The sequence below is a fragment of the Carassius auratus genome, chromosome 29 (assembly GCF_003368295.1).
Source record: "Carassius auratus strain Wakin chromosome 29, ASM336829v1, whole genome shotgun sequence".
NCBI lineage: Eukaryota > Metazoa > Chordata > Actinopteri > Cypriniformes > Cyprinidae > Carassius > Carassius auratus.
In genome coordinates this window covers 10,401,944-10,429,495 of record NC_039271.1, presented here as the reverse complement: position 1 = coordinate 10,429,495, position 27,552 = coordinate 10,401,944, and the positions used below count along the sequence as shown (strand labels likewise).

Genomic DNA, 27,552 nt, shown 5'->3' with positions numbered 1-27,552 from the left:
AAATACAATAGCGAATGTAGATTCTACAGCATCTAACACTTCAGTTTCATCCATCGCACCCAAACATAAACTGCAGTGCTTTACAACCATAGGACAGGAGGAGCTAAATAAACTTATCACTGTATCTAAACCAGCAACATGTTTATTAGATCCTGTACCCACTAAATTACTGAAAGAGCTGTTACCTGTAGCCGAAGAACCGCTTCTCAATATCATTAACTCGTCGTTATCTTTAGGACACGTCCCAAAACCATTAAAGCTGGCGGTTATCAAGCCTCTTATTAAGAAACCAAAACTAGATCCTAGTGTACTGGCAAATTATAGGCCTATTTCAAATCTTCCATTTATGTCTAAAATTTTAGAAAAAGTTGTGTCTGCTCAATTGAGCACCTTCCTGCATAAAAATGATCTGTATGAAGAATTTTCTCTAATACATTAGAAGCTGTTGCCCCAATCAAATTGAAAAAAGTTAGAGAAAAACGTACTGTACCATGGTATAACAGTAATACTCACTCTCTCAAGAAAGTAACTCGTAGTCTTGAACGCAAATGGAGAAAAACTAACTTAGAAGTTTTTAGAATTGCATGGAAAAACAGTATGTCCAGCTATAGACAGGCTCTAAAAACTGCTAGGGCAGAGCATATACACAAACTCATTGAAAATAACCAAAACAATCCAAGGTTTTTATTTAGCACAGTGGCTAAGTTAACAAATTACCAGACGCCACCTGATTCAAATATTCCACCAACGTTAAATAGTAATGACTTTATGAATTTCTTCACTGATAAAATAGATAACATTAGAAATACAATAGCGAATGTAGATTCTACAGCATCTAACACTTCAGTTTCATCCATCGCACCCAAACATAAACTGCAGTGCTTTACAACCATAGGACAAGAGGAGCTAAATAAACTTATCACTGTATCTAAACCAACAACATGTTTATTAGATCCTGTACCCACTAAATTACTGAAAGAGCTGTTACCTGTAGCCGAAGAACCGCTTCTCAATATCATTAACTCGTCGTTATCTTTAGGACACGTCCCAAAACCATTCAAGCTGGCGGTTATCAAGCCTCTTATTAAGAAACCAAAACTAGATCCTAGTGTACTGGCAAATTATAGGCCTATTTCAAATCTTCCATTTATGTCTAAAATTTTAGAAAAAGTTGTGTCTGCTCAATTGAGCACCTTCCTGCATAAAAATGATCTGTATGAAGAATTTCAGTCAGGTTTTAGGCCCCACCATAGCACAGAAACTGCACTTGTTAAAATTACAAATGACCTGCTCCTTGCGTCAGACCAAGGCTGCATCTCATTTCTAGTCTTACTTGATCTTAGTGCTGCGTTCGACACCATAGATCATGACATACTCATAGATCGATTACAAAACTATACAGGTATTCAAGGGCAGGCTCTAAGATGGTTTAGATCCTACCTGTCCGATCGCTACCATTTTGTTTACTTAAATGGGGAGTCATCTCATTTATCATCAGTAAAATATGGAGTGCCACAAGGATCCGTCCTAGGTCCCCTTCTATTTTCAATATACATGTTGCCCCTTGGTAATATTATTAGAAAATATGGAATTAGCTTCCACTGTTATGCTGATGATACTCAGCTATATATATCAACGAGACCAGATGAAACTTCCCAATTATCTAAGCTAACAGAGTGTGTTAAAAATGTAAAAGATTGGATGACAAAGAATTTTCTCCAATTAAATTCGGATAAGACGGAGATATTAATTATTGGACCAAAAAACACTACACAGAATCTTGTAGATTACAATCTGCAACTAGACGGATATACTGTTACTTCCTCTACAGTCAGAAATCTGGGTGTTATATTAGACAGCAATTTGTCTTTTGAAAATCATATTTCCAATGTTACAAAAATTGCATTCTTCCATCTTAGAAACATTGCCAAGCTACGAAACATGTTATCTGTTTCTGATGCAGAAAAGCTAGTTCATGCATTCATGACCTCTAGACTGGACTATTGTAATGCACTTCTAGGTGGTTGTCCTGCTTCTTCAATAAACAAGCTACAGGTCGTCCAAAATGCAGCAGCTAGAGTCCTTACGAGGTCAAGAAAATATGATCATATTACCCCAATTTTACAGTCTCTGCACTGGCTACCTATTAAGTTCCGCATCAGTTACAAATTATCATTACTTACCTATAAGGCCCTAAATGGTTTAGCTCCAGCGTACCTAACTAGCCTTCTACCACGTTACAACCCATCACGCACCCTAAGGTCACAAAACGCTGGACTTTTGGTAGTTCCTAGGATAGCAAAGTCCACTAAAGGAGGTAGAGCCTTCTCACATTTGGCTCCCAAACTCTGGAATAGCCTTCCTGATAATGTTCGGGGTTCAGACACACTCTCTTTGTTTAAATCTAGATTAAAAACACATCTCTTTCGCCAAGCATTCGAATAATGTATCTTTTTAATTGTGAGTGTAGTTGCATCTGATCAAAGGTGCATTTTTATTCATTAGCTTGGGTTAAATAAATTTTACTTTGTTGGATCAGCAGCTATGCTAATGATGTCTTTTTTTTTTTTTTTTTTTTTCTATGTTTTGCCACGGGATTCACATCCCGTGGTAACTAGGATTTACACAAGCTCCAGTCTGGATCCAGAACACCTGAGAAGAGATGATGCTGACCCTCAGAGGACCCCAGATGATGCTAACCCTGAATGAACAAACAGAACTAACAATTATTCCTAAATGTGTGACTTAATCATATAATAACTTAATTAATAATATTGATAGTTCATCGTCTAGCTGACTACGTCTTGTATTATTATTATTTTTTAGTTTTTCTAAAATCCTGTCAAATGTGCACAAACTACTAGCTACTACTAAATATTGTAGAAACATACTTTTCTGTAAAGTTGCTTTGTAACGATTTGTTTTGTAAAAAGCGCTATACAAATAAACTTGAATTGAAACTTGAATATGTTGATACGTGACCAGTCAACTTCAAAACAAGACATGCCTCCAAAAGGGCCACTGAGCCAAAAGCTTAGAGATCGAACCTGCTCTCCATTAGCCCCAAAATTAGTAATAGTAAATAAAAATTGTCATGACCTGTCATGTCATCTGCTTGGAAAGAATAACTCTAGGAACCCAGATGCATCAGAGTTCTCTGCCCCTTCTGACAACAGTTGTACCTTGCTCCTATCTTCAATGTCCTTCATTTTTTAGGGGAGTTGTTTCTAGCTGATTTCTTAAGTTTATGATTGTCCTACTATCCTCACGTGCAACTGCTTGAATGGAATCGACCCGGTCCTGTGACTACTTTTAGCTCTTTTACAAAATTGTTGGTCATTTGTATATCCAAATGTAGATCGCAGAGTGCTGGAGTCAGGACAGAGTCTATTGCTTCTCTTACAGTCAAAGCCTCAATTGAAACGATAGCACTTTGTTGCTCTTTGAGCGCTAGCTTGATACCTTTAGTTTTGTGTAGGGAAATTATAATCAGGTCAATGAATACAAGTAGTTTCTATCTTCATTCTCTACTTCAAGAATATTATATTACATGAATTACAGGAATATGTTGTCCAGTGATGATATCATCATTGTTATCTGGAGTGCCCTCTTTCACCATCTGAGTAGCAAAGAGAATATTCTCAATTATGTCTGTGTAGTCTTACACAGTCCATCTTCACTGAGCCCAAAATGAAGGAAACTGCCCCAGACTTGATCAATGTGATACATATTTCACTTTATCCAGCAAATTACAGTTTGAGCTGATTCAGTTCCAGATCTGCCAGTTGCCTGGCTGCAATATAAGGCAATGATTTTTCTGACGTTTACACACAAAATCTCACAAAATTTATTTGAAGTGACGTGACAAAGCCATGTATTGTGACCCATACTTGGAATTCATGCTCTGCATTTAACCCATCCAAGGTGTATACACACACCAGTGAACACACACATAGAACAGTGGGCAGCCATTTATGCTGCAGCGCCAGGGTTTCAAGAGTTTAATGATCTTCAAGACAGTTTTTGTGATAACTAAGTGAATATTTAATTACTATGCTAGACATTACATCAAAAGTGGAAAAGTACAAAACATACATTTACACAAAAACTGACCACCAGGTACAAACTTGAACATAGAGGACAGTGGGATATTAAAGACAGCAAAGTGTTCATCTACACACCAGTCAGGTTAAGTGAGAGGCAGACTTACAGTATTTAAAATGGCACACACTGTACATGAATGTTTTTGTCTAAACTTTTTTTGCATAAGCACTTTCATCAGACAAAGAACAGGTATGTTGTTAAACAGTAGATCAATCCTTTGAGCACACCTCTATCCTTGATTTCATTTCTTTTTTTTTTAACACAGTGCTACCCTAACTATACGCTGCTCCAAAAATAAATCTGATGAAAATATCTCAGTAGGACCAGATGTGTACACAATCAAATTAATCTTCATATGTTGCTTTTACAGCCGTCCCACATTCCAGCTCTCTACACACCACTGCAGCATCAGTCATATCCCAGGAATAATGACACACTGTTCCCCACTGACCTCTGTGGTTAACCTCTACTCGACCAGCACAGCGATTATTGCCATTCACAAACCTCACATTCACACTGTCTGTCAGTTCAGGAGAGACCACAAATATGATTAATGATTAATTAAAATTCAGAATAAAGAACACAGATTTCGTATCTCATCCTCCTTTTCTTTTTCTCTTCTTTTTTAGATATATTTTAATTCTGAGTGTATAGTTACCGGCTGTAATGAATGATTATAAAAATGATATGCCAGATAGCTATACATTTCACTATACTCTCAGGCAGTTCAAGAACGCATGACAAGTTTCTCCTCTGCTCCCTCAAACACACTGAAGAAACTGGCTCCTGTCAGCCCCCTAAAGAGAGAGAGAGAGACTCACAGCTGCCAATGACACTCACCGTTACCTTATTAGACACAACAGAGGAAATCATCAAACACAATCAGTGACAAATCAGAAAGCAGCATTTTTATTTTCTCCATATGTATCAATAAAGTGTGAGCGCTGATGAGTGGGACTCCTCCAGGACAGACTCGTGTCAGTCAGAAGTCAGTGTGGAGATAAAGTCACACTAAACTTAAAGCAGATTGATACAGAAACACTGCAGCTAACATACAGCATCAAAACCTGAACCTGAACACAGCAGATACAACCACTGATGACTGACTGCTCACTTACTGAAACTTTATTTTAAAATAGTTGACTTTTGCTATAAGTTAGAATAAACTGAACTGTTTAAAGTTATTTTATTTTATTTTTTAAACAAATGTGCATATCGTTAGGTGGATTTACTCATTATGATGTTCTAATCAACAGCACATTAAACAGTATGTTAATACATTATCAAATGATCTGGATTGATTCTGTACAACAGCAGAACGGTATTCAGAAAAGATCTGTAAATAAAAATAGTTTTCTGTTCTAAAGTTATTAATTTGCCACCATATCAGAGAACATTTGTGTGTTTAACACTGTAGTGTGTAATTCATCCAGCAGATGGAAGCAAAACACTTCTTATTATAAAGAGCAGCAGACAAGTCTTGTCTTTGTGTCACCACATGAGGGAGCTTCTCACTTTTTTTCCAGGCAGAAAGTGTTCACTTATTTATTCACAGCTATATTATATATACAAATTAAATTTATTTCATGTACAGCTCATTTCAGAGCACATTTATTTTACTTTTTATCTGCTGCTACAACATATTCTAAAAAAAAATGCACCAACAGTGAGAGTGATATTTCTCATATTTTCATTCTTTTTTTTTTTTTATAATCATCTTAAAAGTACGACCCTGGGGTGGGTTTACCGTTTCGGGGACCCTAAGCAAGATCAAGACCCTAGGCTCCCTCTGCAGAAATTGCATTTCATGGAAGTGTGTGTCCCACAGGGGGCCCCACACACTTGCATAGTTTGCATTTTGTTACTATTGTTGGTCTTCAGAGCAGTCATGTAGTAATTATTTCGACCAACAGAGAGAGATGCGAGCACCCCTAAATGTGTCAAAGCTCTGTCCCCTTAAAGGGATAGTTCTGTCATCATTTACACTAGGGTGACCATATGAGCCATTTTCCCAGGACGCGTCCTTGCCAGGATTCTAAAACATCCAAAGTAGTTTGACCAATAACATGCAGGTATGTTACATAATCAACCAATCATATCGTGTGAGAAGGTCAGATCTACAGAGAACGATCAAAGCAATGCAAATACACGTACATGTTAGGTGTTTGTTCGTTCATTTAACTTGAAGTGTCGCTGCGCACAGATCATCGTATGACACCAAAATACCAAGAGATTGATTTGAATGCATAAGGAGCCGTCTTCTCTGCTCTCTATAGCTCTTATGGATGTCATACAATGATCGATCTCCACAGCACAAACAGCCAAAATCTGGATATTTTAGGCAATATAAAAATCCTGGCAAGGACGCGTCCTGGGAAAATGGCTTATATGGTCACCCTCATGTCGTTCCAAACCTGTATGAGTTGAACATATGTATGTTGAACATAAAGAAGATATTTTGAAGATTGCTGGTAATCAAACAGTTAGTGTTTCCTAGTATTTCTTTTCCCACTGTGGAAGTCAATGGGAACCACCAACTGTTTAATTACCAGCAATCTTCGAAATATCTTCTTTTATGTTCAATATAAGAAAGAATCTCATACAGGTTTGGAACGAAATGAGGGTGCATAAATGATGACAGAATTTTATTTTTTGGGTGAACTCTCCCTTAAACGCACACTAAACCTAACGATTATGCTCCCCAAAGTATTCAAGGCTTAGCGTATCCCATCATGCATCATGTTCAGGAACTTGTGCTCTGAAACTGTGAAATGGAGGAAAGCATTTGACTGTAAGTTAATATAATTAGCTATTACATATAATTTGGTAGTAAAACATGTTTTACATTTTATTGGAACAAAGATGAGTATGTGTATTACGTACATCATTTGCAATTGTTTTTGTCTATTTGCACCATTATCTGTAAACCTTATAGATGGTTGTGTGTAATAATCCAAGTAGATCAGCAGTTTCTGAAATACTCAGACCATCCCATCGACCACCAACAACTATTCCACATTCAAAGTCACTTATGTCACTTTTCTTCCCCATTCTGCTCGGTTCGAGCTTCAGCAGATTGCCTTTATCATGTCTACAGGTCTAAATGCATTAAGGCATGATTGGCTGATTAGATGTTTGCACTAACAGTTGAAGTGGCCAGTGAGTGTATTAGAGATAACAAAATGGGAACTCAAACAATCAACAATCTAAATCAACCAAAATAAAACCTGCAACTACATACTACTGCTTGTCAGCACTGAAGAAGCTCTGATTAAGTTGTACACAGCATTGAACAAGTCAGTACTGAAGGTAAAGACAATTTCCAACAAAAGGATTTTAAAAGTACCAAAAAAATTGCAGGACATGGTTTCATTTATGACTGCAACACATGTACATAGAGGACTTCACAACAGGCAGCTCTGCACTTATTTTATATAGTTTATATTTTAATAATTTTCTGTTGTTCTGCATTTTCAATGTGTAACAGGTTGTTGAACTACACTTGTACTGCAACATTTCTAAAGCCTGATAAATTCTAAGTATTTATCTATTGGTTAAAAACACAGCTGATCACATCAGATAATATTTGATACAGACTTTTTGTGTATATGTGTAATGTAGAAGTTCTATTTTTTTTCTTCCCCATTTATCAACTCACAAAAGTCAAATATTAAATAATATTAAATAATATTAAATCGCTGATGGTCGTTTGGGTTTATATTTAGAATATCTTCGAATGTGTTGCTTGTGCTTTGTTGTGTAATGTCTTACTTAAATACACATAACAATTTGTCTGAAATGTTTTTTATTGATATTAAAAGGCCCAAAAAATTTCCACAAAAGACAAAATTTTAAAAGTTGATACAAAAATGGGGGAAAATATAAAAACTTGATTTAACATCAGTAACAATATCACTGAAACTTTGTTCAGATTTGTTGAACCGAGGCAGTTGATGATCACTGAGCCAAATGTCCTACTTCTTTGTTTGACTCCTCCTTCACATTATCATACTCTGTTATTAAATACAAAATATTAAACCATGTCAAATAATATAATTAGAAAAAGATTTTAAAAGTCTAAACAATTTAAAGCTATATAAAATATTAAAATATAAATAAAGACGTAAGAATAATGAGAACAAAAGGGTTATAATAACTTACCCAACAGGTTTTTCACATCTTCACTGACACATCACATCACATCACATCATCATACTCCTCCTGAACTCTCTCTGATCAAGAATGACATAAACATGCAATTTTAGTTTATAAAACATTTCATCTCATTTGAAGGATCCCTTTTCCCTTAAGTGAGTTGATGACAAAGAACAAATGTCTAATACTCATGTCAACATGGAATGGGTGATTTAAAAAAAAAAAGGAAAAAAAGAAAAATGTATAGCTCTGTGCATCTCACCTGTTCCCTCTTGAGAGCTCAGTCTATTAATGATGACATCATCATAATTCTCAGGTGTGTCCACTATACATAAAAATGAGTAAAAATTTTATGAGCCAAAAAAAAAAAAAACTTTAATTTACAATATTATATGTAACCATCTTTATTTTAGAGGAATGTAAAATATATATATAAAACACCTTTTTTGATATCAGTGCTGCGGCCGCTCGTCATGAAATCATCATAGCTCTCCGCTGTTTCCTCTACAAATTCACACATTCATCACAGACACACATTAATTATATTCAGAACAATTTTGAAATATCTATCTTAAATATACTGTAATATTTTGATTTAAAAGTATATTATATGCTGCTGTAGATTAAGAGAGTGACACCTGTCTCACGATCTGGTTTCAGTCCATCAGTGATTACATCATCATAGTATCCCAGAGTGATTTCCTTCATCTCTTCTACATCAACAGACAATATGTTTGGATACAAAAGCCAAAAATTTCTCTTGTTGCAGATCTTGAGACTGAGACTCTATTAAACATTTGAATCATGTGATCAATTTAAAATGTCACTGACCATTTAGGCCACTGTTGCTGGTGATATCATCATAATATGCAGTCTTAAATTCTTTTGCTAAAAAAGGAGAGCAGACTGTTAATATACAAGTAAACATCAGTATCTGAATAGTACTGAGTCAATAATCAAATTTATAATGAAATTACTAATGACATTTATTTATGCATTTTGGTGAATTCATTTTTTTTAGTGTATTATGGAATGATTATGTGCTTCAGCTCTCTAACCTGAGAGAAACTCATCAGCATCTTCATACCCAGAATGCAGTTCTTCAGAGATGAGACTCCCTGTTAAAGAAGAGCAAAACACGTTCATCATTACAGACAGACTGAATCAGTTTCCTTTCGATTATAAAACACTGTTTTAGTGACAACACAGCATATTACTTTACTAATTACACAATTGCTTTATTATTTAAAGTATTCAAGAAATAAATCCCATGATGTTAGCCTATTAGCAAACACACATTAACCCATTCCTCGCTGCCTTCCAGAAATATACACAGGAAGAGACAAACACACACACCTGCATCTACTGTACATGTACAAACATATAAGTTCCTGATTATGACCCTCTAAAAATACACACAGGAAGAGACGCTGAGAGAAACTCTCTCTCTCTATCTCTCTCTCACATACACACACACACATACATAAACCTGTAGCTATGTGGTTTTCTGTCAGGAATTCTGTGGTTTGAAGCAGGAGGTTTAACAGGACTAATAATAGATGAACATCAACTGTCTGACAGACTCTTATTAATGATATTAAATGAGATTGATGGCTCATGTCTCACCCCTCTGAGTGAAGTGATTGTGTCTGTGCTGAATCTCCTCATAAACAGCCTCAGACATCGTCCTGTGTCTCCTCTTAGAGAGAGCTGTGAGTGTAGACAGACAAACCTGCTGTCAGTTCACAACACATGACTGATCACACACTGAATAAGACACAATATGACAGTCTCTGGATCTCTCCTACCTCTCCTCATCACTCTGTTCTGCTGAATCAGTATAAGCAGTGGCACTAAGAGCAGTAAGAGCACAACTCCCAGAACAATCACAAGCACTGGGAGAGACTCTGGTGGAGGAGTTTGTGAAGGAGCGACTGATGTTGAGTGCACTGAAGGAGAAACTGGAGGAGAAACTGATGATGTTGTGGCAGGAGAAGTGGACAGTGACATATCTGACAAATCTGTCAAAACACAATAAAAAAACATGCAAATGACTGATTAAACACAACTATTCTTAGCACTAAAAACATCAAACGATCTTGCTGTGACCTTCACAGTTGAGTCTAACAAGCTTCTTGCGGGAGCAGTCAGTGTGGTTATTCTGGGAGAGAGGACAGTCCCACAGGTGAATCTCATTCCCTCTGCACTCGACTTTGTTCATCAACACAACACCTTCACCAGCACCAAAGGTTGAATTCCCATCAGCCCTCAGTGCTGCTCCACAACCCAGCTGCCTGCAGACCACCTGAGCATCGCTGATGTCCCACTGATCATCACAGACTGAGCCCCACACAGCGTTATGATACACCTCCAGCCTCCCAGAGCACCGGCCGTCCCCTCCACTCAGTCTGAGAGGAACATGACCTAAAACACACACACATCAGCACTGACCAGCTTCAGCACAACATTAACAACTAAACACACTAAAACTAGAGCTATGGGCCTTTAATGCTGTGGTTAATTTTAAATTTTAAATAAAAAATAGTTTATTGTTGATGTGGACAGATGCTATTTAAGCAGATAAACTTTAGGATGAAAAAAAAAAAAAAAAAAAATAAATACAAGAACAATATATAATGAACTTACTTGAACATTGTCTCCAGTGTGGATATGAAGTAGAACACGTCAGATGACTCCGAGGAGACTCAGGAATTTCCTCCTCTGAGATGAAAACTTGTTAAAAATGTTTTACTTCTGAACAGAACATCATAAATCAATAAAATACATAAAATAGCCATATTTTAAACAAGCAGTATACCTTGTCAAATCTTAAATATCTTACTTGAGCAGGTGATTTTGGCCACTTCATTATCACAGTCATTCTTTCCCCAGGGTGAAGATGGACACTGCCATAAAGTGGAGTCATGTCGTCGACATTTAAGATTATCAAGCCAATTATAAGACTTCAGTCCCTCTGAATAACTGGGTACACTGCCAGATCTTCCACAGTTCAGCTCTTGACAGATCAGACTCGCTGTGTCTCTGTCCATCTGGTTCCAGCACACATTACCCCAGGATCCATTGTAGAAAACCTCCAGATTCCCTTCACAGCCCTCAGTTAACCTGATCTCTTTAAACTCTAGATGGAAAAGAATGATAAATCAACCTTAGATCTCATACAAAACTGATATTTTCAAACATTACATTACATAACGTTACATTTGAGTGGAACATCTGATTTATTTTATTTTACAACAGTAAATGGTTTACCTGAGCACACGACTCCTACATCCTCCTTGTGTTGACAGTCATGTTTTCCCCAGCCTGGAGAAGAGCAGCTCCACAGGGACGTCTCATTCCCCTCACACTCCACCTCATCCAGCCATATGTGTCCAGAACCAGGACCAAACCAGGCTGGTACCGGCTGGTTACTGAGGGCCACTCCACACTGCAGCTGTCTGCACACCACATGAGCATCTTTAATATCCCAGGAGTCATCACACACTGTCCCCCATGAGCCATTGTGAAAAACCTCCAGCCTCCCTGCACAGTCTCCCCCAGAACCCACCAGCCTGATGGACCCAAGACCTGATATTCAGAGACAGAAAAACACATTATTGATCACAAACAACTGAAGAATCTGCCCAGATGTTGTTCTTCTCACCGATGCAGGTGATTGACAGCTGTTCTGTGGAGCTGCAGTTGAGAGTTTGTGGAGAGCTGCAGTTCCCCAGATGAGCTTCACTCCCAGAGCACTGGAAGCCCGTCACACACTCATGACTGTGTTCAGGACTGGATGAAGAGGAGCCAGAGAAGTTCAGCACAGAGCCACAGCCCAGCTGTCTGCAGACCACAGAGGATTCAGAGAGACTCCAGGAGTCCAGCAGAACTCTCCTCCAGACCTGATGGATGAAAACTTCCACCTCCCCCTCACACTGTCTCTCTCCAGACAACCGCACCAGACCGTCATGAAGAGCCAGGGAGGAATCTAAGAAGAAGGTGTGGCAATTTATTAAGATGTTGCATGGTAATTTATGATATATCTTTCATTAAAATCCTCTCACCAGAGCAGATGACTCCAACATCTCGTCTGTGAGAACATTCAACTCGACTCCATGAAGAGATGGAACATTCTGAGAGTTTTGTTTCATTCCCGTCACAATCAAACACATCAGCCCAGATTTCACCACTTCCTTCTCCAAACCAGTCTGATCCCACAACAGACACAGCAATCCCACAATTCAGCTGTCTACAGAGGACACTGGCAGCTCTCATATCCCAGCATGCATCACACACTGTGCCCCATTTACTGAAGTACTGATGTTCAACTCGACCAGAACAAGATTCTGGACCGTTTACCAGTCTGAGATCAGTGTAACCTGGACATAGCGTGAGAGTTTATTTAAACAGAATAAAAACAATACTTGTGCAAGCTTATCTATGTTTCACTGTGTGCAAAACTATGAAGAAGAGAACTACAATTTCTGTGATCAAAATATATCATATTAAATATAAATATATAAACTATATTTCTATGTATTCTGAGTATATAGTTATATACTGTATATGCTTATACAAAAAAAAATATTTATACTCAACCAGAACACATCACTCCCACATAATTGTCATGTGAACAGGTGATTTCATGTAAAGTTGATGTTGGACAGAGGTGAATGTGTGATTCATTTCCTCTGCACTGAATCTCTTGTGTCCACATCTGAGCGTCTCCTTTGCCAAAAGCAGCTGCTCCCAGCACCTGTACAGGAGCCCCACAGTCCAGCTCTCTACACACAACCTCTGCATCCTGCTGGTCAAAGACAGTGTCACACACTGACATCCACGTCTGATCATGAAGTATCTCCAATCTCCCAGAGCAGAGGTGAGGTCCAATAGTAAGTCTGGAATGATTATAATCTTTTCATACAAAATAAAGCATACAAATCAGGTTTATTTAATACTTGAATTTACAGTATTCATTTAGGTAACAAGTCATGTTTAGCAAAAAAAAAAAAAAACAAAACAAAAAAAAAAATTAAGGAGGTGTGTATGCACAGGAAAGAACAAAAATTATCTATTTTAATGATTCAAAATTGTTATTTCAGCTCTGAATGCCTCTGTTTAAATTAGTTTATGGATGTTTAGTAAATAAGAAACAGCTTTTTGCGCTGATAGCATGCACAAGAGTGGCACAGCTGTTTAGTGAATTTGCTCCAAAATGTTTTGAAGATCAATCTCAGTCACCTGAACAATTGACTCCTGCATCTCTATTATGATTACAGTTATGTAAACCCCATCCAGCTGATCCACAATTCTTGAGTGTAGATTCTGATCCAGTACAAAAGACAATACCCATCCAGATCGGTCCCGATCCTGGTCCAAAATAAGCAGCTCCCAGAGCATCTAGAGGTTTTCCACAGTCCAGCTCTCTACACACCACTGCAGCATCAGGCAAATCCCAAAAATTATCACACACTGTTCCCCACTGACCTCTATGAAGAACCTCCACTCGACCAGCACAGCGATTGTGGCCACCAACCAACCTCACATTCACATGGTCTGTATATTAAACAGAGAGAAAGAGAATGAGAGATGAAGAGACAATAAACAAGAAAACATCATAATAATCTAAAAAAAAAAAAGAATTTTTTTTTTTCTTAAAATAAATTAGTTCGTACCAGCACACACCAGTACAGCATCATTGTCATCAGAACAGTTGTATTTGTGTGCCAGTGATGTAGAACAGAGGTGAATCTGAGACTCATTTCCTCTGCACTGAATCTCTTGTGTCCACATCTGAGCGTCTCCTTTGTCAAAAGCAGCTGCTCCCAGCACCTGTACAGGAGCCCCACAGTCCAGCTCTCTACACACAACCTCTGCATCCTGCTGGTCAAAGACAGCGTCACACACTGACATCCACGTCTGATTATGAAGGATCTCTAACCTCCCAGAGCATCGAGAACCTCCAACCAGCCGGACTTCTATAAAAAAAAAATAAAAAAAAAGATTTTAAACAGTTTTAATATAATATAGAGCATTTATTTACAACCAAGAACCAAGAGAAAACATTACCGTCTACAGCCGTCAGAGGGCGCTCTATATCTTCAATGTAGGCTACATTAGCACTGAGCAAGTCTATAATATATATATATATATATATATATATATATATATATATATATATATATACACATATATACATATATACATATATATGTATGTATGTATGTATATATACACACACACACACACACATATATATATATATATATATATATATATATATATATATCACTGATTTTTACAATCAAAATTGGATTGAGGCCTATGATGAATAGATGATTCTAGATGAGCATATGTTTGAGTGTGAGAGAGAAATAGAGACGAGATTGAAAGAGAAAGAAATAATTATAGAGAATTTTCCATCTGTGCATCCTGTTAGTCACCTTGAATCACTGATGAAAAGATAAATCGCTCCTCTCACACCTTGCAACAAGGCACTCAAGTTAAAAAAATACTTTATATGATACTTCAGAATTGTTGCACATTTTGGCAAATTTGTTGATAATTTATACGAATACCAAATCTATTTTGTGCATTTTCATACAATTCGCTTATGCCCAACTGACAGTTATGTGTATGGCTGTACTTTTATCCTGTTTTTGTGTACAGTTAGTTCAGGAATCATGTTACACTTGTTCTCATCCCTGCTTGTGCTTCTATATCCACTCAGGATATATTATTATAGATGAACCATCAGTTAAATCAAGTTCCCAGCATATCCATAAGTAAAAAGAGTATTGGACCTGATCAAAATAATCAACTTAACTGAGCACAGCTTGTTTCAATCCAAATTCAAATTACAGCGAGCTTTTCATAATCACTGACTTAAGATCATGTACTTGGCAAGCACACCCAGAGTACCTACTGTGTTATGAAATGGTTTATACATAATAAAACCCTCCATTTTTCAAAACGCTTATAAACCATACATATTTTTTATTTTTTTGAGAAAGTAAAAATGCACAAAGTTTCCTGTGAGGGTTAGGTTTAGGTGTAGGGTTGGTAAATGGTGATAGAATATACAGTTGGTACAGTATAAAAACCATTATGCCTATGGGATGAACCCACTTTTCACAAAAACAAACGTGTGTGTCTGTGTGTGTGTGTGGGTTAGGGGTTAGAAAAACGACGAGGCTTTGTAGTACAAGTTCCCAACACATTTCTCACTGCCAATAGAAAATTACATACCCTTCAGATTATTCAAAAATTATTTTTTTAAGAGAGATTTTTTTAATGTAGTTTAAAAACTAAATGTACAGGGAGTAAGTCACATGAAGAGGGTGAACTTTGCACTCCTTGTTGACTTGCACATTACTGTAACCTGATGGTTTGGCTTTGACTCACAGAAGCTTATTAAACCTGAAAACAGGGCTTCATGGTTTGAGTCACAAGTATCAGTCAGCACTGAATCAGATCTGCTCTCTACAGCCATGATCAAGTATCTCAATAAACATTCCTCATCCTCTGCAAAACAGAAGGAAGGGCCAGAGGGAATCTGGAGCCTCTTTATTCTCTCCTCTAGTTTACTAAAGCTCTCCAGGGACTAAAACAAAGACAGACGGTTGTTTTCTGTCTAATGAGCTGATGATGTGGTGAGAGATATCTGATCCTGGTCTTTTGGAGGAAAACGGTGTCAGTGTAGGAGCTCAATATTTGTCATCGTGCGTGTTTCTGACTGAGATTAACCTAACAAGAAAAGGAAAAAGACCAAATAAGGAAAAAACTAAAAAAACAGGAGAACGGCAGTCCATGATTGTTTCATGATTGATATATATGAGGCTATATTTTTCTTTAGGCCATGAAGATTTGCTGTGCCAACAATTACAAACCCGATTCCAAAAAAAGTTGGGACAGTGTACAAATTGTCAGTAAAAAAGGAATGGAATAATTTACAAATCTCATAATCTTCTATTTTATTCACAATAGAATATAGATAACATATCAAATGTTGAAAGTGAGACATTTTGAAATGTCATGCCAAATAGTGGCTCATTTTAGATTTCATGAGAGCTACACATTCCAAAAAAGTTGGGACAGGTAGCAAGAAGAGGCCGGAAAAGTTAAACGTACATATAAGGTACAGCTAGAGGACTAATCTGCAACTTATTAGGTCATTTGGAAACTGCATTGTTTGAAGTTATCATCATCTACAGTGCATAATATCATCAAGGGTCAAGGCCGGAAAACCATACTGGATGCCCGTGATCTTCGGGCCCTTAGACGGCACTGCATCACATACAGGAATGCTACTGTAATGGAAATCACAACATGGGCTCAGGAATACTTCCAGAAAACATTGTCGGTGAACACAATCCACTGTGCTAAAACTCTATGGGTCAAAAAAGAAGCCATATCTAAACATGATCCAGAAGCACAGGTATTTTCTCTGGGCCAAGGCTAATTTAAAATGGACTGTTGCAAAGTGGAAAACTGTTCTGTGATCAGACATATCAAAATTTGAAGTTCTTTTTGGAAAACTGGGATGCCATGTCATCCGGACTAAAGAGGACAAGGACAACCCAAGACGTCGTCTCTTTCAGGGAAGACCTTGCATTTTAACACAAGACAATGCCAGACCAAAAACTGCATCAATTACAACATGAGCAACTTGACTCCTCAGTTCCCAGATGTTTGCAGACTGTTATAAAAAGAAAAGGGGATGCCAAACAGTGATAAACATGGCCTTGTCCCAACTTTTTTGAGATGTGTTGTTTGCCATGAAATTTAAAATCAACTTATTTTTCCCTTAAACTATCATGGCTTGATAGGTGTTTTCAGTTAAATAGCTGTCAGGAGTCTAGTTTTATTCCTCTGCTTGTTTCTCTTCTCTCTCTGTCTTTCACATGTGCTCTCCTATAGCTGCAACTCATTCTCAATGAGCGTTCACTCTCCTGCTCTTCTCAAATCTGTTTCCCTCTTGACCTGATTTTCTGGTTATTTAGACCCCATGTTATTTTCCCCTCTTGTCGTTTTTTTTTTTTTTCATTGCTGCACATGAGTAGTATTGCTACTGATTCTTGTCCTGTATGTGCGTATGTCAGATGAGTTACTGCTCTGGCTTTCCTAAGTCAAGTCTTCTCTGTGCTGCACTTACTGCCTGATGGAGCCTGCACTTGTCTCTACCTGTGAGCACTACCTGGACGCCGTTCATCCAGCCTGATTTCAGTCTGGATTTCGTTTTTCTGTTCTATGTTCATGGAACAACATTCCAATCAACCAATCAGAATTGAGATAACTTTTCAGAAAATATCTGTTTTAGGCTTAAAATCAGGGTAAAAAAACAACAACAAAAAAAAACAATTAAATCTTCTATGCCCTTGTTAATCATTTCCTACTGATTTAAGGAATAAATTATGGGTATGGTTAGGTTTAGGGGTAGGGATTTGGTTAAGCTTATATTTTTGGACAATAATGTTGATCCAGGAACATGTCTTACTTGGCAAAACCACAGTGACCCTGTGTTCACCTAGACGACCTGTGATCAGCAGACAGCCTGTGTTGCATTTATTCTCTCTAATTTAAATAAATCATTAACTTTCACTTTTGGGTCTATTTCGAACTGTGAAAAAAATTATTATGTGCTCATCTTAAAAAAAATAAAATAAATAAAAGATGATATATTTAGAGTTCAAATTGATGCAAGATTCATCAGCTAATAAGCAAAGGATGTGGTTGAAGATGTGCAGGCAATGTAATGCTATTTGTGATGGGTGAACTCGAATTATGAAATTAGATGACATCCTGGCATTTCTACCACAGAAACACTCTTGAGCCTTCAGATACTGACTCACAGAGAAACCACACACACACACCATCAACACACCCTGAGCAACAGCTACAAAACAACACACAAAAACAGATGAAAGCAAACCGCTTTTAACAAAAATTGTTCACGCTTTTTTTTTAACCTTGATTATAATACAAAATGTTTCTAGAGCAGCAAATCAGCGTATTAGAATGATTTCTGAAGGATCATGTGAACCTGAAGACTAAAGCATTCAAAAAATAAAGTTTTGTATCAAAGGAGTAAATTATATATTAAATTATATAAAAATAGAAAACTTTTATTTTAAATTATTAAAATGTTTCATAATAATACTGTATTTACTTTATATTTTAACAAATAAAAGCAGCCTTTGTGAACATAAGAAACTTCGGTCAAAAAGATACATTTTAACAACCCCAACATTTTTATTGCATTTTAAAAGTGAAAGCTAAACATTATGTGGATGAAAACCTGTTGAACACATGCCACTCAAACAAGTCCCACGCTGTGGTTTGAGGACTATTGGTGACGAAGATAACCACTGTTTACTCCAGCTATCATGTTAATCTAAACCATGCCAAACTGAACAGGATCCTGAGTCCAGCACAGGCCTGAAAAATGAGTGAGATACAGAATGAGCAGTGCTTAAAAAATGCATGAGAGAGGGACAGTGTGCAAAACCATATCAGCAATTTGATTATGAAACATTTGACTGCGAGTGAACTTCAACACTGTCTTAAGGAGATCAGTTGCTGTGAGGTATTAAACTGAAGGATCTTCAGTTTGTGTATGATAATAAAACACTAAAAAGTAAAGTGAGTATTTCTTTTTCCATTTTATATATTTAATGCACTATAAGTGACTGCTTAACCAAATGATGCTTGTGGGTGGGACTTCCTGTTTTCTGTTGAAGTAGGAGACATTGCGTGGTCTGTTCTGAACTGAGTCAGCAAATGCAAGGCCTGGGAGGAGATATTATGTAAAAAGTATTACGCTGTCAAAATGAAAAGATCATAGCAGTCAATTCTGCTCAGGCAAGTAAAATTCTATGGAAAATTACTGCTAGTGACACAAAAATTACACACTTCACTTTTAAATGTAATCATGCTGTAATCTTACAGGGTTTTGAGACTAAAAGACACATTGTTCATTTCCACTGGAACTGCAGTAACTGCAGAACAGCAGTGCTTGTAAAGCGAGCCGCTCTGACATCATCAAACTGAAACACCACATGTTTTACTGCCTCTTCTTGAGTTAGTGATCAAACAGATAGTCTGGTGAAGGGGAGAGTGTTTGTGATGGCAGTCCAAATTCTGCAAACATGTCAGGTGTTTTAGTTCTTTCCCTGTAGCAATCGAGAGCCTGTGATGTGATCACCAGGCTTTAAATGACAATGAGATGTTATTGTAGCCCTGCTGTGCTTCATAGCACAGTAATTATGTGATCAAAATATCACATTTTGAAGGCACTCCAATCATTTCTGTGCTGTCTGCTTTATGAAAAAGTGTCTAAGAGAAATAGAGAGAGAGAGAGAGAGAGAGAGAGAGAGAGAGAAAGAGAGAGAGAGAAAGAGAGAGAGAGAGAGAGAGAGAGAGAGAGAGAGAGAGAGAGAGAGAGAGATTAGAAACCACATGCTCTCTTAGAACTAACACCAAGTCTTAAAGGAAAAGTCCACCTATAAATAAAAATCTGCCATCATTTACTTATAAGCTATATGACTTCATTTCTCTGCAGAAAACAAACAAAGATATTTTGAAAAACAAGAGTGCTTTTTGTCCACACAATGAAAGTCAGTGGAGACTAATGGAGTTGTTTTGGAGCCTGGTAAATTTTAAATAATAATAATAATAATTTTTACAATTACATTAAATTTACAATTATAATTCTAAACAAGTAAATGTTTTATAATAATACAAAATATTATTAACTAATGAATTAACTAATTATATTTAATAAACAATTTATTATTTATCATAAACTACTATATTATTCATTCTAAAATAATAATAATAATAATAATTCTTATTATTATTATTATATTTAATAAATTATTTTACATTTAGTCATTTAGCAGACACTTTTATCCAAAGCGACAGATAATGTAAATGAGGACAACAGAAGGAATCAAACTGACAAAAGAGCAACAATATGGCAAGTCTCGGTTAGTACACTTACCAGGGTATTTTATATATGTTTATATGTGTATATATGCACATGTTTTATTTAATTCATTATTGTATAAAAATTAATACCATAATTGTAAGAATGGTATATATTTGTAAATGTAGGACTAAAAAAAATGTAGCGCTCCAAACAGAAAAAAAAAAGTTCTTGTACTGCAGGTCCTTGTACTACAGGTGCATAGAGCCAATGGCATAGGAATAAACAAGAGGAGTGGCTCTCCGCACACTGATCCACCCAAGACTGGAGGTCCACAAAAATTATTTTATTTTTCAAATTGCATCGTGCAAAAAGGTGCAAAGTGCATGTGGGTTAAAAAGAGAATAGACACCAGCAAACGTTTCAGTGCATTGCTATCTTCAGTGCTCATTTAGAAAACAACATTCACCCTGTTTAAGCAAGTCAGCAATTAAGGGCAATCAGCTGAATGCAGTTATCTCAGAATCTCAGTTGTCTCGTAGAATTACAAACAAGTATATATATATATATATATATATATATATATATATATATATATATATATATATATATATATATATATATATATATATATACACACATTTCAAATGAACAACTTTCAATGATAATACAGCACTACAAACACACAAAAAGAAAGAAAGTTTTACAAAAAACAAGAAAATTCAAGTTCTTCATTCATACCCTCAGGAAATAAAGATTTAAGTTCAAAGATCCAAAAAGTCTCCCTTTGCAATAATTTTCTATCTCTATCTCCACCTCTCCTTTGAGGTAGAATCCTCTCGATGCCCATTTTTAAATGATAATCATTATAGATGTTAATTATTAGGACAGTGTAATAATTTTTAAAATGATAGTATGTTATTAGAATGTTACAATTATTGTATAATATTAATATTATTATATTATAATATTAATATTATAATATAATTTTTGATGATGATGATTGTGTGTGTGTGTGTGTGTGTGTGTGTGTGTGTGTGTGTGACAGGAAGTGTTCTTACCCTGTCTGTCCTGATCAAACTCTTCAGAGAGCAGGTGATAGCAGCAGCTCACACTGCAAACAGCACACAGCTCCTGTATGGCCCTGAATATCTGCAGAGTTCTAGGGGCCAAATCTCCACATGTATGCAGGTCAACCAGAACTACATCCTGGACACCACACAGAGAAAATAGAGAGGGATAAAAAAAAAAAAAAAAAAACACGGACAGATAGGAGCACAGGTAGCCTTTCCCTGAACCCACGATCTTTCATCTGAGATGAAGAAACCGATGATGAAAAAGATTAATTTCAGTTCGTTTTTAACTAAAGCACATTTGAAACATTTTACTTCTTTGACTGGAAAGCATTTGGTCAAACAATCCTAAACCCCAGACACTGCCTGCATAAATTCATCTGGTCAGAAGTTCTTCTGATGACACTCCTACAGACAGACAGTGCATGAAATATGACCTTCTGATAACCTTGAATGTGACATGCATTATAATCCCAATAAAGATTCAGTGGAATGTAAATATGTTTTTTCAGTGCTTCTGATCTGACTGCAGTTACCTTCTATAATGTCTCCAGTCATCAGTATCAGATTCTGCATCAGATCTTCCAGCTGCATACAGACCCCAGACCTCGTAAACAGTGGGCTTTCACTGCCCTCATCTGTCCACCAACTTCTTTGAGGCATTGCAGAAACCAAAGTTATTGTTTTCCTTCTTTAAAAGGAAATATATTTATATAAATAAATATTTATAAATGCGTATATATATATATATATATATATATATATATATATATATATATATATATATATATATATATATATATATATATAAGGATGCGCTATGAATCAGACTGAAGTTCTCTTACCTTCTATCGCCCTCATGCGGTCTTGTGAGGAACTGATAGCACACAACAGTTCCTCTGGACTCAAACACGCGAACGTGCTCCAAACATCACGCGTGTAAAAGTCCACAGTGTGCGCATTTTTACGATATGGAGAGAACGCGCTTAACCTCATTTATTGTTCACGGACACAGAACAGTGAGAATATTAAGCGTTAGCAGCAGCTGTCGACTCAGTATTTAAGACATAAGTAGTCAAATCAGGATCAGTGAGCGACCGAATGTTCGGCCATGTTGGGTGTACCAGTCTGCGTTTTGTTGAATTGGGGATTTGAATATGTTGCCCTTACAAAAATGCCGCTTTTTGATAAGTAATGACTTTCGACCTTTTCCACGTCATAATTGTGCGTCTTTACACGAGAAACATCGGTTTTGTCCACAATCCAGTGCGAGCAGATGCTAACATAAGAAATGGCACCATTAAAACAAAATGATAAAAGTAAAGGTCCAAACAGAGGAAAATGCTTTAATAACAAATTTGCACATGGCGGTTTATCATACAACTCCAAAAAGAAAAGAAAATGGGTTCCGGAGAACAAAGTTTTTGATGGTGGTTTAAAAGAGGGTGAGTAAATGTGTTTTCGATGTAGAAAATTCACATTGACTAAACTAATTTGACATAAGGGGCAAATAAAAGACGTCTGAAATGAGGGGACAAAATCTAGGGTAAAACGCATATGCCTAGTTCTTAGATATGCTTTATTTGTATTCATGTTGGTTACTTACATTTTTCAAACTGTTTATACCATGTACTGTATATATACTAAGATTTTTTTATTTTATTTACACTATGAACCATTAAATAGGTCATAGTGTGCATACAAACGACTAAACTTGAAATTCAGTTTGAATCTCATCTCCCTCATTCTTTCTCAGGTCAGGGGTTTGCTTTCAAAAGGAAGGAGAAAATAAAACATGAATATAACAAACTTCTTCGAAAAGAGAGGAAGAAAATGCAACCATCCAAAATCCAGTTAGAGGAGGAATATCCAGAGCATCTGAGACATCTATACCTGGCGGAACAAGAACGACTAGACGAAGAAGAACAAGAAAAAAAGAAGAAAAGATGTAAAGGGAGAGCAATAGATGAAGAGACAGAAGTAGACGATGAACTAAAATCAGTGCTGGATTCTCCTTTCACTGAGAAACACATCTCACACAACATGACTGACAAAACTACTGCCTCTGATTCAGCTAATGAACCAGCAGGGTCTGACAGGTACAGTAACAGTTTTATATATATATATATATATATATATATATATATATATATATATATATATATACACACACAAATATACAAAGCCACATTACTGATTTATGATTTGTGTCATCAGCTCCCACAAGACTCCCACAAGATTCATACAAGAAAAGCAGAAGCAGAAAATGTCATCGTATCAGAAGACAAAGCAAGAATATGAAAGGATAAAGGAGGAACGTGCACGGAAAAGAGAGGTGAGGAAATCAAACCTAGCAAATTTTCTATTCCCTAATGAATCTCATGTCATTAAGAACCCATTTTGTCATGTGAACATACAGTTTAATCATCCTGTACATTGTTTAGTAAATGATTAATGGATGTTTATTATGCGTGTCTGTGTAGGAATTCTTGAAAGACAAAGCTCAGCGAGAAGAGGCTCTGAAGAAATACAAGGAGAAGAAAACTGCAACATATCAGTTGTTGAAAAGAAAAACCAAAAAGGGTCAGCCCAACCTTAACCTGCATATGGAGCTGTTGCTGCAAAAGATTCAAGCTCAGCGCAAATAATTCATTATCATTCACAAAATTACACTGTAAAGTTAAAATGCACCATTACTCAATAAACTGTGCAGTTTGGGGGTGAGATTGTATTTTTTACCTCAAGGATGTGCATACATTTGCATATTATCTTTTTCTTTCCCAGTAATATTTCTTGTAAATAAATTATACTCTTTTTAAGTTAATTCAAGATTACAGTACAGGAGTAATACCAGGCCCAGGACAGTAAGCTTATAGAAAAACATGAAGCTTTATAATATCTATTATGTTGTAAATCTATTTTTATCATTATATTTAGGTTAATAATGCTGTCAGCAGCCTAAAAGTGGAATAGTACCTAAACATACTTTATTAAACATTTATAGCATTACTTTCTTCTTTTCTCTAACCACTCTTTAAAAAGTATTTTTGTGACATGAAGTTGGAATGATATATTTTGTTTATTAGGTGAAAAACATTGACATCAAAATAATAGACCAAATGCTAAAATACAAATATTTTTATGTGTTGATACTGAATTTTGCAAAGCATCTTATTTTTAATACAAAAATATTTAGAATAACATAAAAACATAAGGCACTGATGCATTAGTAGCAATATGAGAAGCTCCCAGCATTTCCAGTAACTGTAATGTGATTTCATGAACAGTGGCAGAGGGTGTGGACATTGAGTCATATGGCCCCTCCTTCTTTGTGTGACTTCTCCCCCACATCATCATAGTCTGTAAAAAAAAAAAAAAAAATTAACGTTCATTTTTACAATCATAATTTAGTTTAAATAGGGTTTCAATTAGCAAAATAATGATTGAAAGTAGATTATGTAAAAAGATGACAAACATCATCATTGCTGTTGCTGATCTTCACCATACTCCTCATGATCTCCCTCTGATACACATGTGAAAAAACCTTGTAACACAGCTTGTGTCATTCATCTCATGAGACTGAGACTATAAGATTTGACCTGATAAAGCCATGTTAGTTCACTAATTGTAGAAACACATTCTGTCCAATAATGATCTTGTGTGTCCAATAATGATCTTATGAAGATCTAAACAGAAATGTCACATCATCATATCAGCACTAAGAGAGAGAAAAAGATTTTATATCAGAAATTTCCTAACCTGTTTCTGAAGGGACACTGTCCTGCAGAGTTTAGCTCCAACCCTAATTAAACACAACTGTCCTGAACCAAAGTAATCAAGGTCTTCAGACTCACTAAGTGCTTCTCAAACGGGATACACACCCTAGTGAGGACACATTCTCCCTAGCCCAGTCCTTCTGAGGATTCAAGGCTAGAATTATATGGTGCACATGGCTACATCATAAATGTTTCTGTCACAGAGAAAAATACTACTAGAATTATAATTGGAATAATACTTTATACTGAACAATTTTTTTATTAACTTTCTTTTAATGCAGTACAGGTAATGAATGTCTGGGGTCTTTCACTGGTTTACATTGCACATATTTTAGCATTATGTGTTTCTTCTACAACTAAACAAATAAAAACAATACTTTCACCTAAAAAAAGTTGGGACACTGTACAAATTGTGGATAAAAACAGAATGCAATGATGTTGTTTCAAATTTCAATATTTTATTCAGAATACAAGATGATATCAAATGTTTAAACTGAGAAAATGCATAATTTAAAGGGAAAAATAAGTGGATTTTAAATTTCATGGCATCAACACATCTCAAGTCCATGTTTACCACTGTGTGGCATCCCCTCTTCTTTTTATAACAGTCTGCAAGCGTCTGGGGACTGAGGAGACAAGTTGCTCAAGTTTAGGAATAGGAATGTTGCTCAACTGTCTTAGGTCTTCTTTGTCGCATCTTCCTCTTTATGATGTGCCATGTTTTCTATGGGTGAAAGATCTGGACTGCAGGCTGGCCATTTCAGTACCTGGATCCTTCTTCTATGCAGCCATGATGTTGTAACTGATGCAGTTTGTGATCTGGCATTGTCATGTTGGAAAATGCAAGGTCTTCCTTGAAAGAGACGACGTCTGGATGGGAGCATGTTGTTCTAGAACTTGGATATACCTTTCAGCATTGATGGTGCCTTTTCAGATGTGTAAGCTGATGTGTTTACACACAGAGATTGTTCCAGATTCTCTGACTCTTAGGATGATATTATGCACTGTAGATGATGAACTTCAAACTCAATTGCAATGTTTCTCTGAGAAACTCCTTTCTGATATTGCTTCACTATTTTTCACTGCAGCATTGGGGGAATTAGTGATCCTCTGCCCATCTTGACTTCTTGAGAGACCCTGCCACACTGAGAGGCTCTGTTTTTTTTTTTTTACACCCAATCATGTTAACAATTGACCTGATAAGTTGCAAATTGGTCCTTTAGCTGTTCCTTATATGTACATTTAACTTTTCCGGCCTCTTCTTGCTACCTGTCCCAACTTTTTTGGAATGTGTAGCTCTCATGAAATCCAAAATGAGCCAATATTTGGCATGACATTTCAAAATTTCTCACTTTCATCATTTGATATGTTATCTATATTCTATTGTGAATAAAATATACGTTTATGAGATTTGAAAAAAATTATTCCATTCCTTTCTTACTCACAATTTATACAGTGTCCCAACTTTTTTTGGAATCGGGTTTGTATATAATACATATATATATATATATATATATATATATATATATATATATATATATATATATATATATATATATATATATATATATATATATATATATATTGCATAACATAAGAAAATGAACAAGCTCACTGTCGATTTACATTTTCAGATAATTCATTTTTTGTGAATTGGTATCTGTGCAAAGGATTGTAGGCAACTGAAGGACAAAAAGGACACACCTGAGAAGCACTTGCTAGAAACATCCAGACCAAGTGTGTTAGAGATGGATGAAGCTAAACTCTTGGACCTCCAGGAGCAGGACTGGACATGCCTGCTTTATGTATTTAAATATTTAATCTAATTACAGAATAACAAAGTGATACCTGTCTCACGATCTGGTTTCAGTCCTTCAGAGATGACATCATCATAGTATCCCGGTGTGATTTGCTTCATCTCTTCTGCATCAAAACGTGTGGTATATTTGGGCATATTGGAATATTGTTTTAGAAACAAAATGTAAAAAATTATTTTGCAGGTCTGCTATTTTTAATAGGATAAATGTTTTAGTATAATGAACAGCTGAGTCATTGGTGACATTTAATTTACTGGAATAATTCTGTTTGTGTGATTTTGAGTGTGAATTACATTTTATATACATTTCATTTAGTTTGAACGTCAAATGCTTTATTTTTAGGTAATAATTTCAACATATTTCAGCTCTCTAACCTGAGAGAAGCTCATCAGCATTTTCATACCCAGAATGCAGTTTTTCAGAGATGAGACTCCCTGTTAAAGGAGAGCACAACAGTCAGAAACATGTTCATCATTACAAACAGACTAAATCCTCATTTTCTCTACATCATAAAGCACTGTGTTAGTGAAAACATAGCAAAAATGTCAATTACATGCATTTTAAAAAAAAAAGTTTGAGACAGAATGTTTTTGTTGGGCCAATTAGCTAACACACACACAGACACACACACACAATGTATCCTCACATGAACCCATTTCTCACTGCCTTCCAGAAATACACTCAGGAAGAGACGCATGCCT

At 36.2% G+C, this 27,552-nt stretch overlaps 3 protein-coding genes and 1 long non-coding RNA gene across 4 annotated transcripts; 1 reads left to right on the top strand and 3 right to left on the bottom strand.

The window, feature by feature from the left end:
- Positions 1-10,348: 10,348 nt before the first annotated feature.
- On the bottom strand, positions 10,349-11,830 carry LOC113048679 (scavenger receptor cysteine-rich type 1 protein M130-like; the record flags this gene model as incomplete). The annotated part of the gene is made up of 5 exons (XM_026210534.1): positions 10,349-10,420; positions 10,634-10,683; positions 10,906-10,980; positions 11,102-11,398; positions 11,530-11,830. Coding segments are annotated over 5 exons (795 nt in total), but the record flags the coding sequence as incomplete, so codon positions are not given.
- Positions 11,831-12,471: 641 nt separating this feature from the next.
- Positions 12,472-14,130, bottom strand: LOC113048053 (scavenger receptor cysteine-rich type 1 protein M130-like; the record flags this gene model as incomplete). The annotated part of the gene is made up of 4 exons (XM_026209561.1): positions 13,935-14,130; positions 13,501-13,815; positions 12,859-13,173; positions 12,472-12,638 (listed from the first exon to the last, which is right to left on the bottom strand). Coding segments are annotated over exons 1-4 (915 nt in total), but the record flags the coding sequence as incomplete, so codon positions are not given.
- Positions 14,131-21,613: 7,483 nt separating this feature from the next.
- On the bottom strand, positions 21,614-22,447 carry LOC113048060 (uncharacterized). Its single transcript, XR_003276391.1, has 3 exons — positions 22,104-22,447; positions 21,795-21,949; positions 21,614-21,666 (listed from the first exon to the last, which is right to left on the bottom strand). It is a non-coding gene; the product is annotated as an uncharacterized LOC113048060 (long non-coding RNA).
- Positions 22,448-22,472: 25 nt separating this feature from the next.
- LOC113048055 (thyroid transcription factor 1-associated protein 26 homolog) lies at positions 22,473-23,982 on the top strand. Its single transcript, XM_026209563.1, has 4 exons — positions 22,473-22,703; positions 23,015-23,357; positions 23,476-23,593; positions 23,742-23,982. The coding sequence occupies exons 1-4, from the start codon at positions 22,550-22,552 to the stop codon at positions 23,904-23,906; spliced, it is 780 nt and encodes a 259-aa protein (XP_026065348.1). The 5' UTR covers positions 22,473-22,549; the 3' UTR covers positions 23,907-23,982.
- The last annotated feature ends 3,570 nt before the right edge of the window (positions 23,983-27,552 follow it).

What these genes read in the sequence shown, in the direction of transcription:
- LOC113048055 (XM_026209563.1), top strand. Translation starts at nt 22,550, where the DNA reads ATGGCACCATTAAAACAAAATGATAAAAGTAAAGGTCCAAACAGAGGA. An exon ending in GAACCAGCAGGGTCTGACAG is followed by an intron (nt 23,358 to 23,475) that starts GTACAGTAACAG and finishes TTGTGTCATCAG; the next exon opens with CTCCCACAAGACTCCCACAA. An exon ending in AACGTGCACGGAAAAGAGAG is followed by an intron (nt 23,594 to 23,741) that starts GTGAGGAAATCA and finishes GTGTCTGTGTAG; the next exon opens with GAATTCTTGAAAGACAAAGC.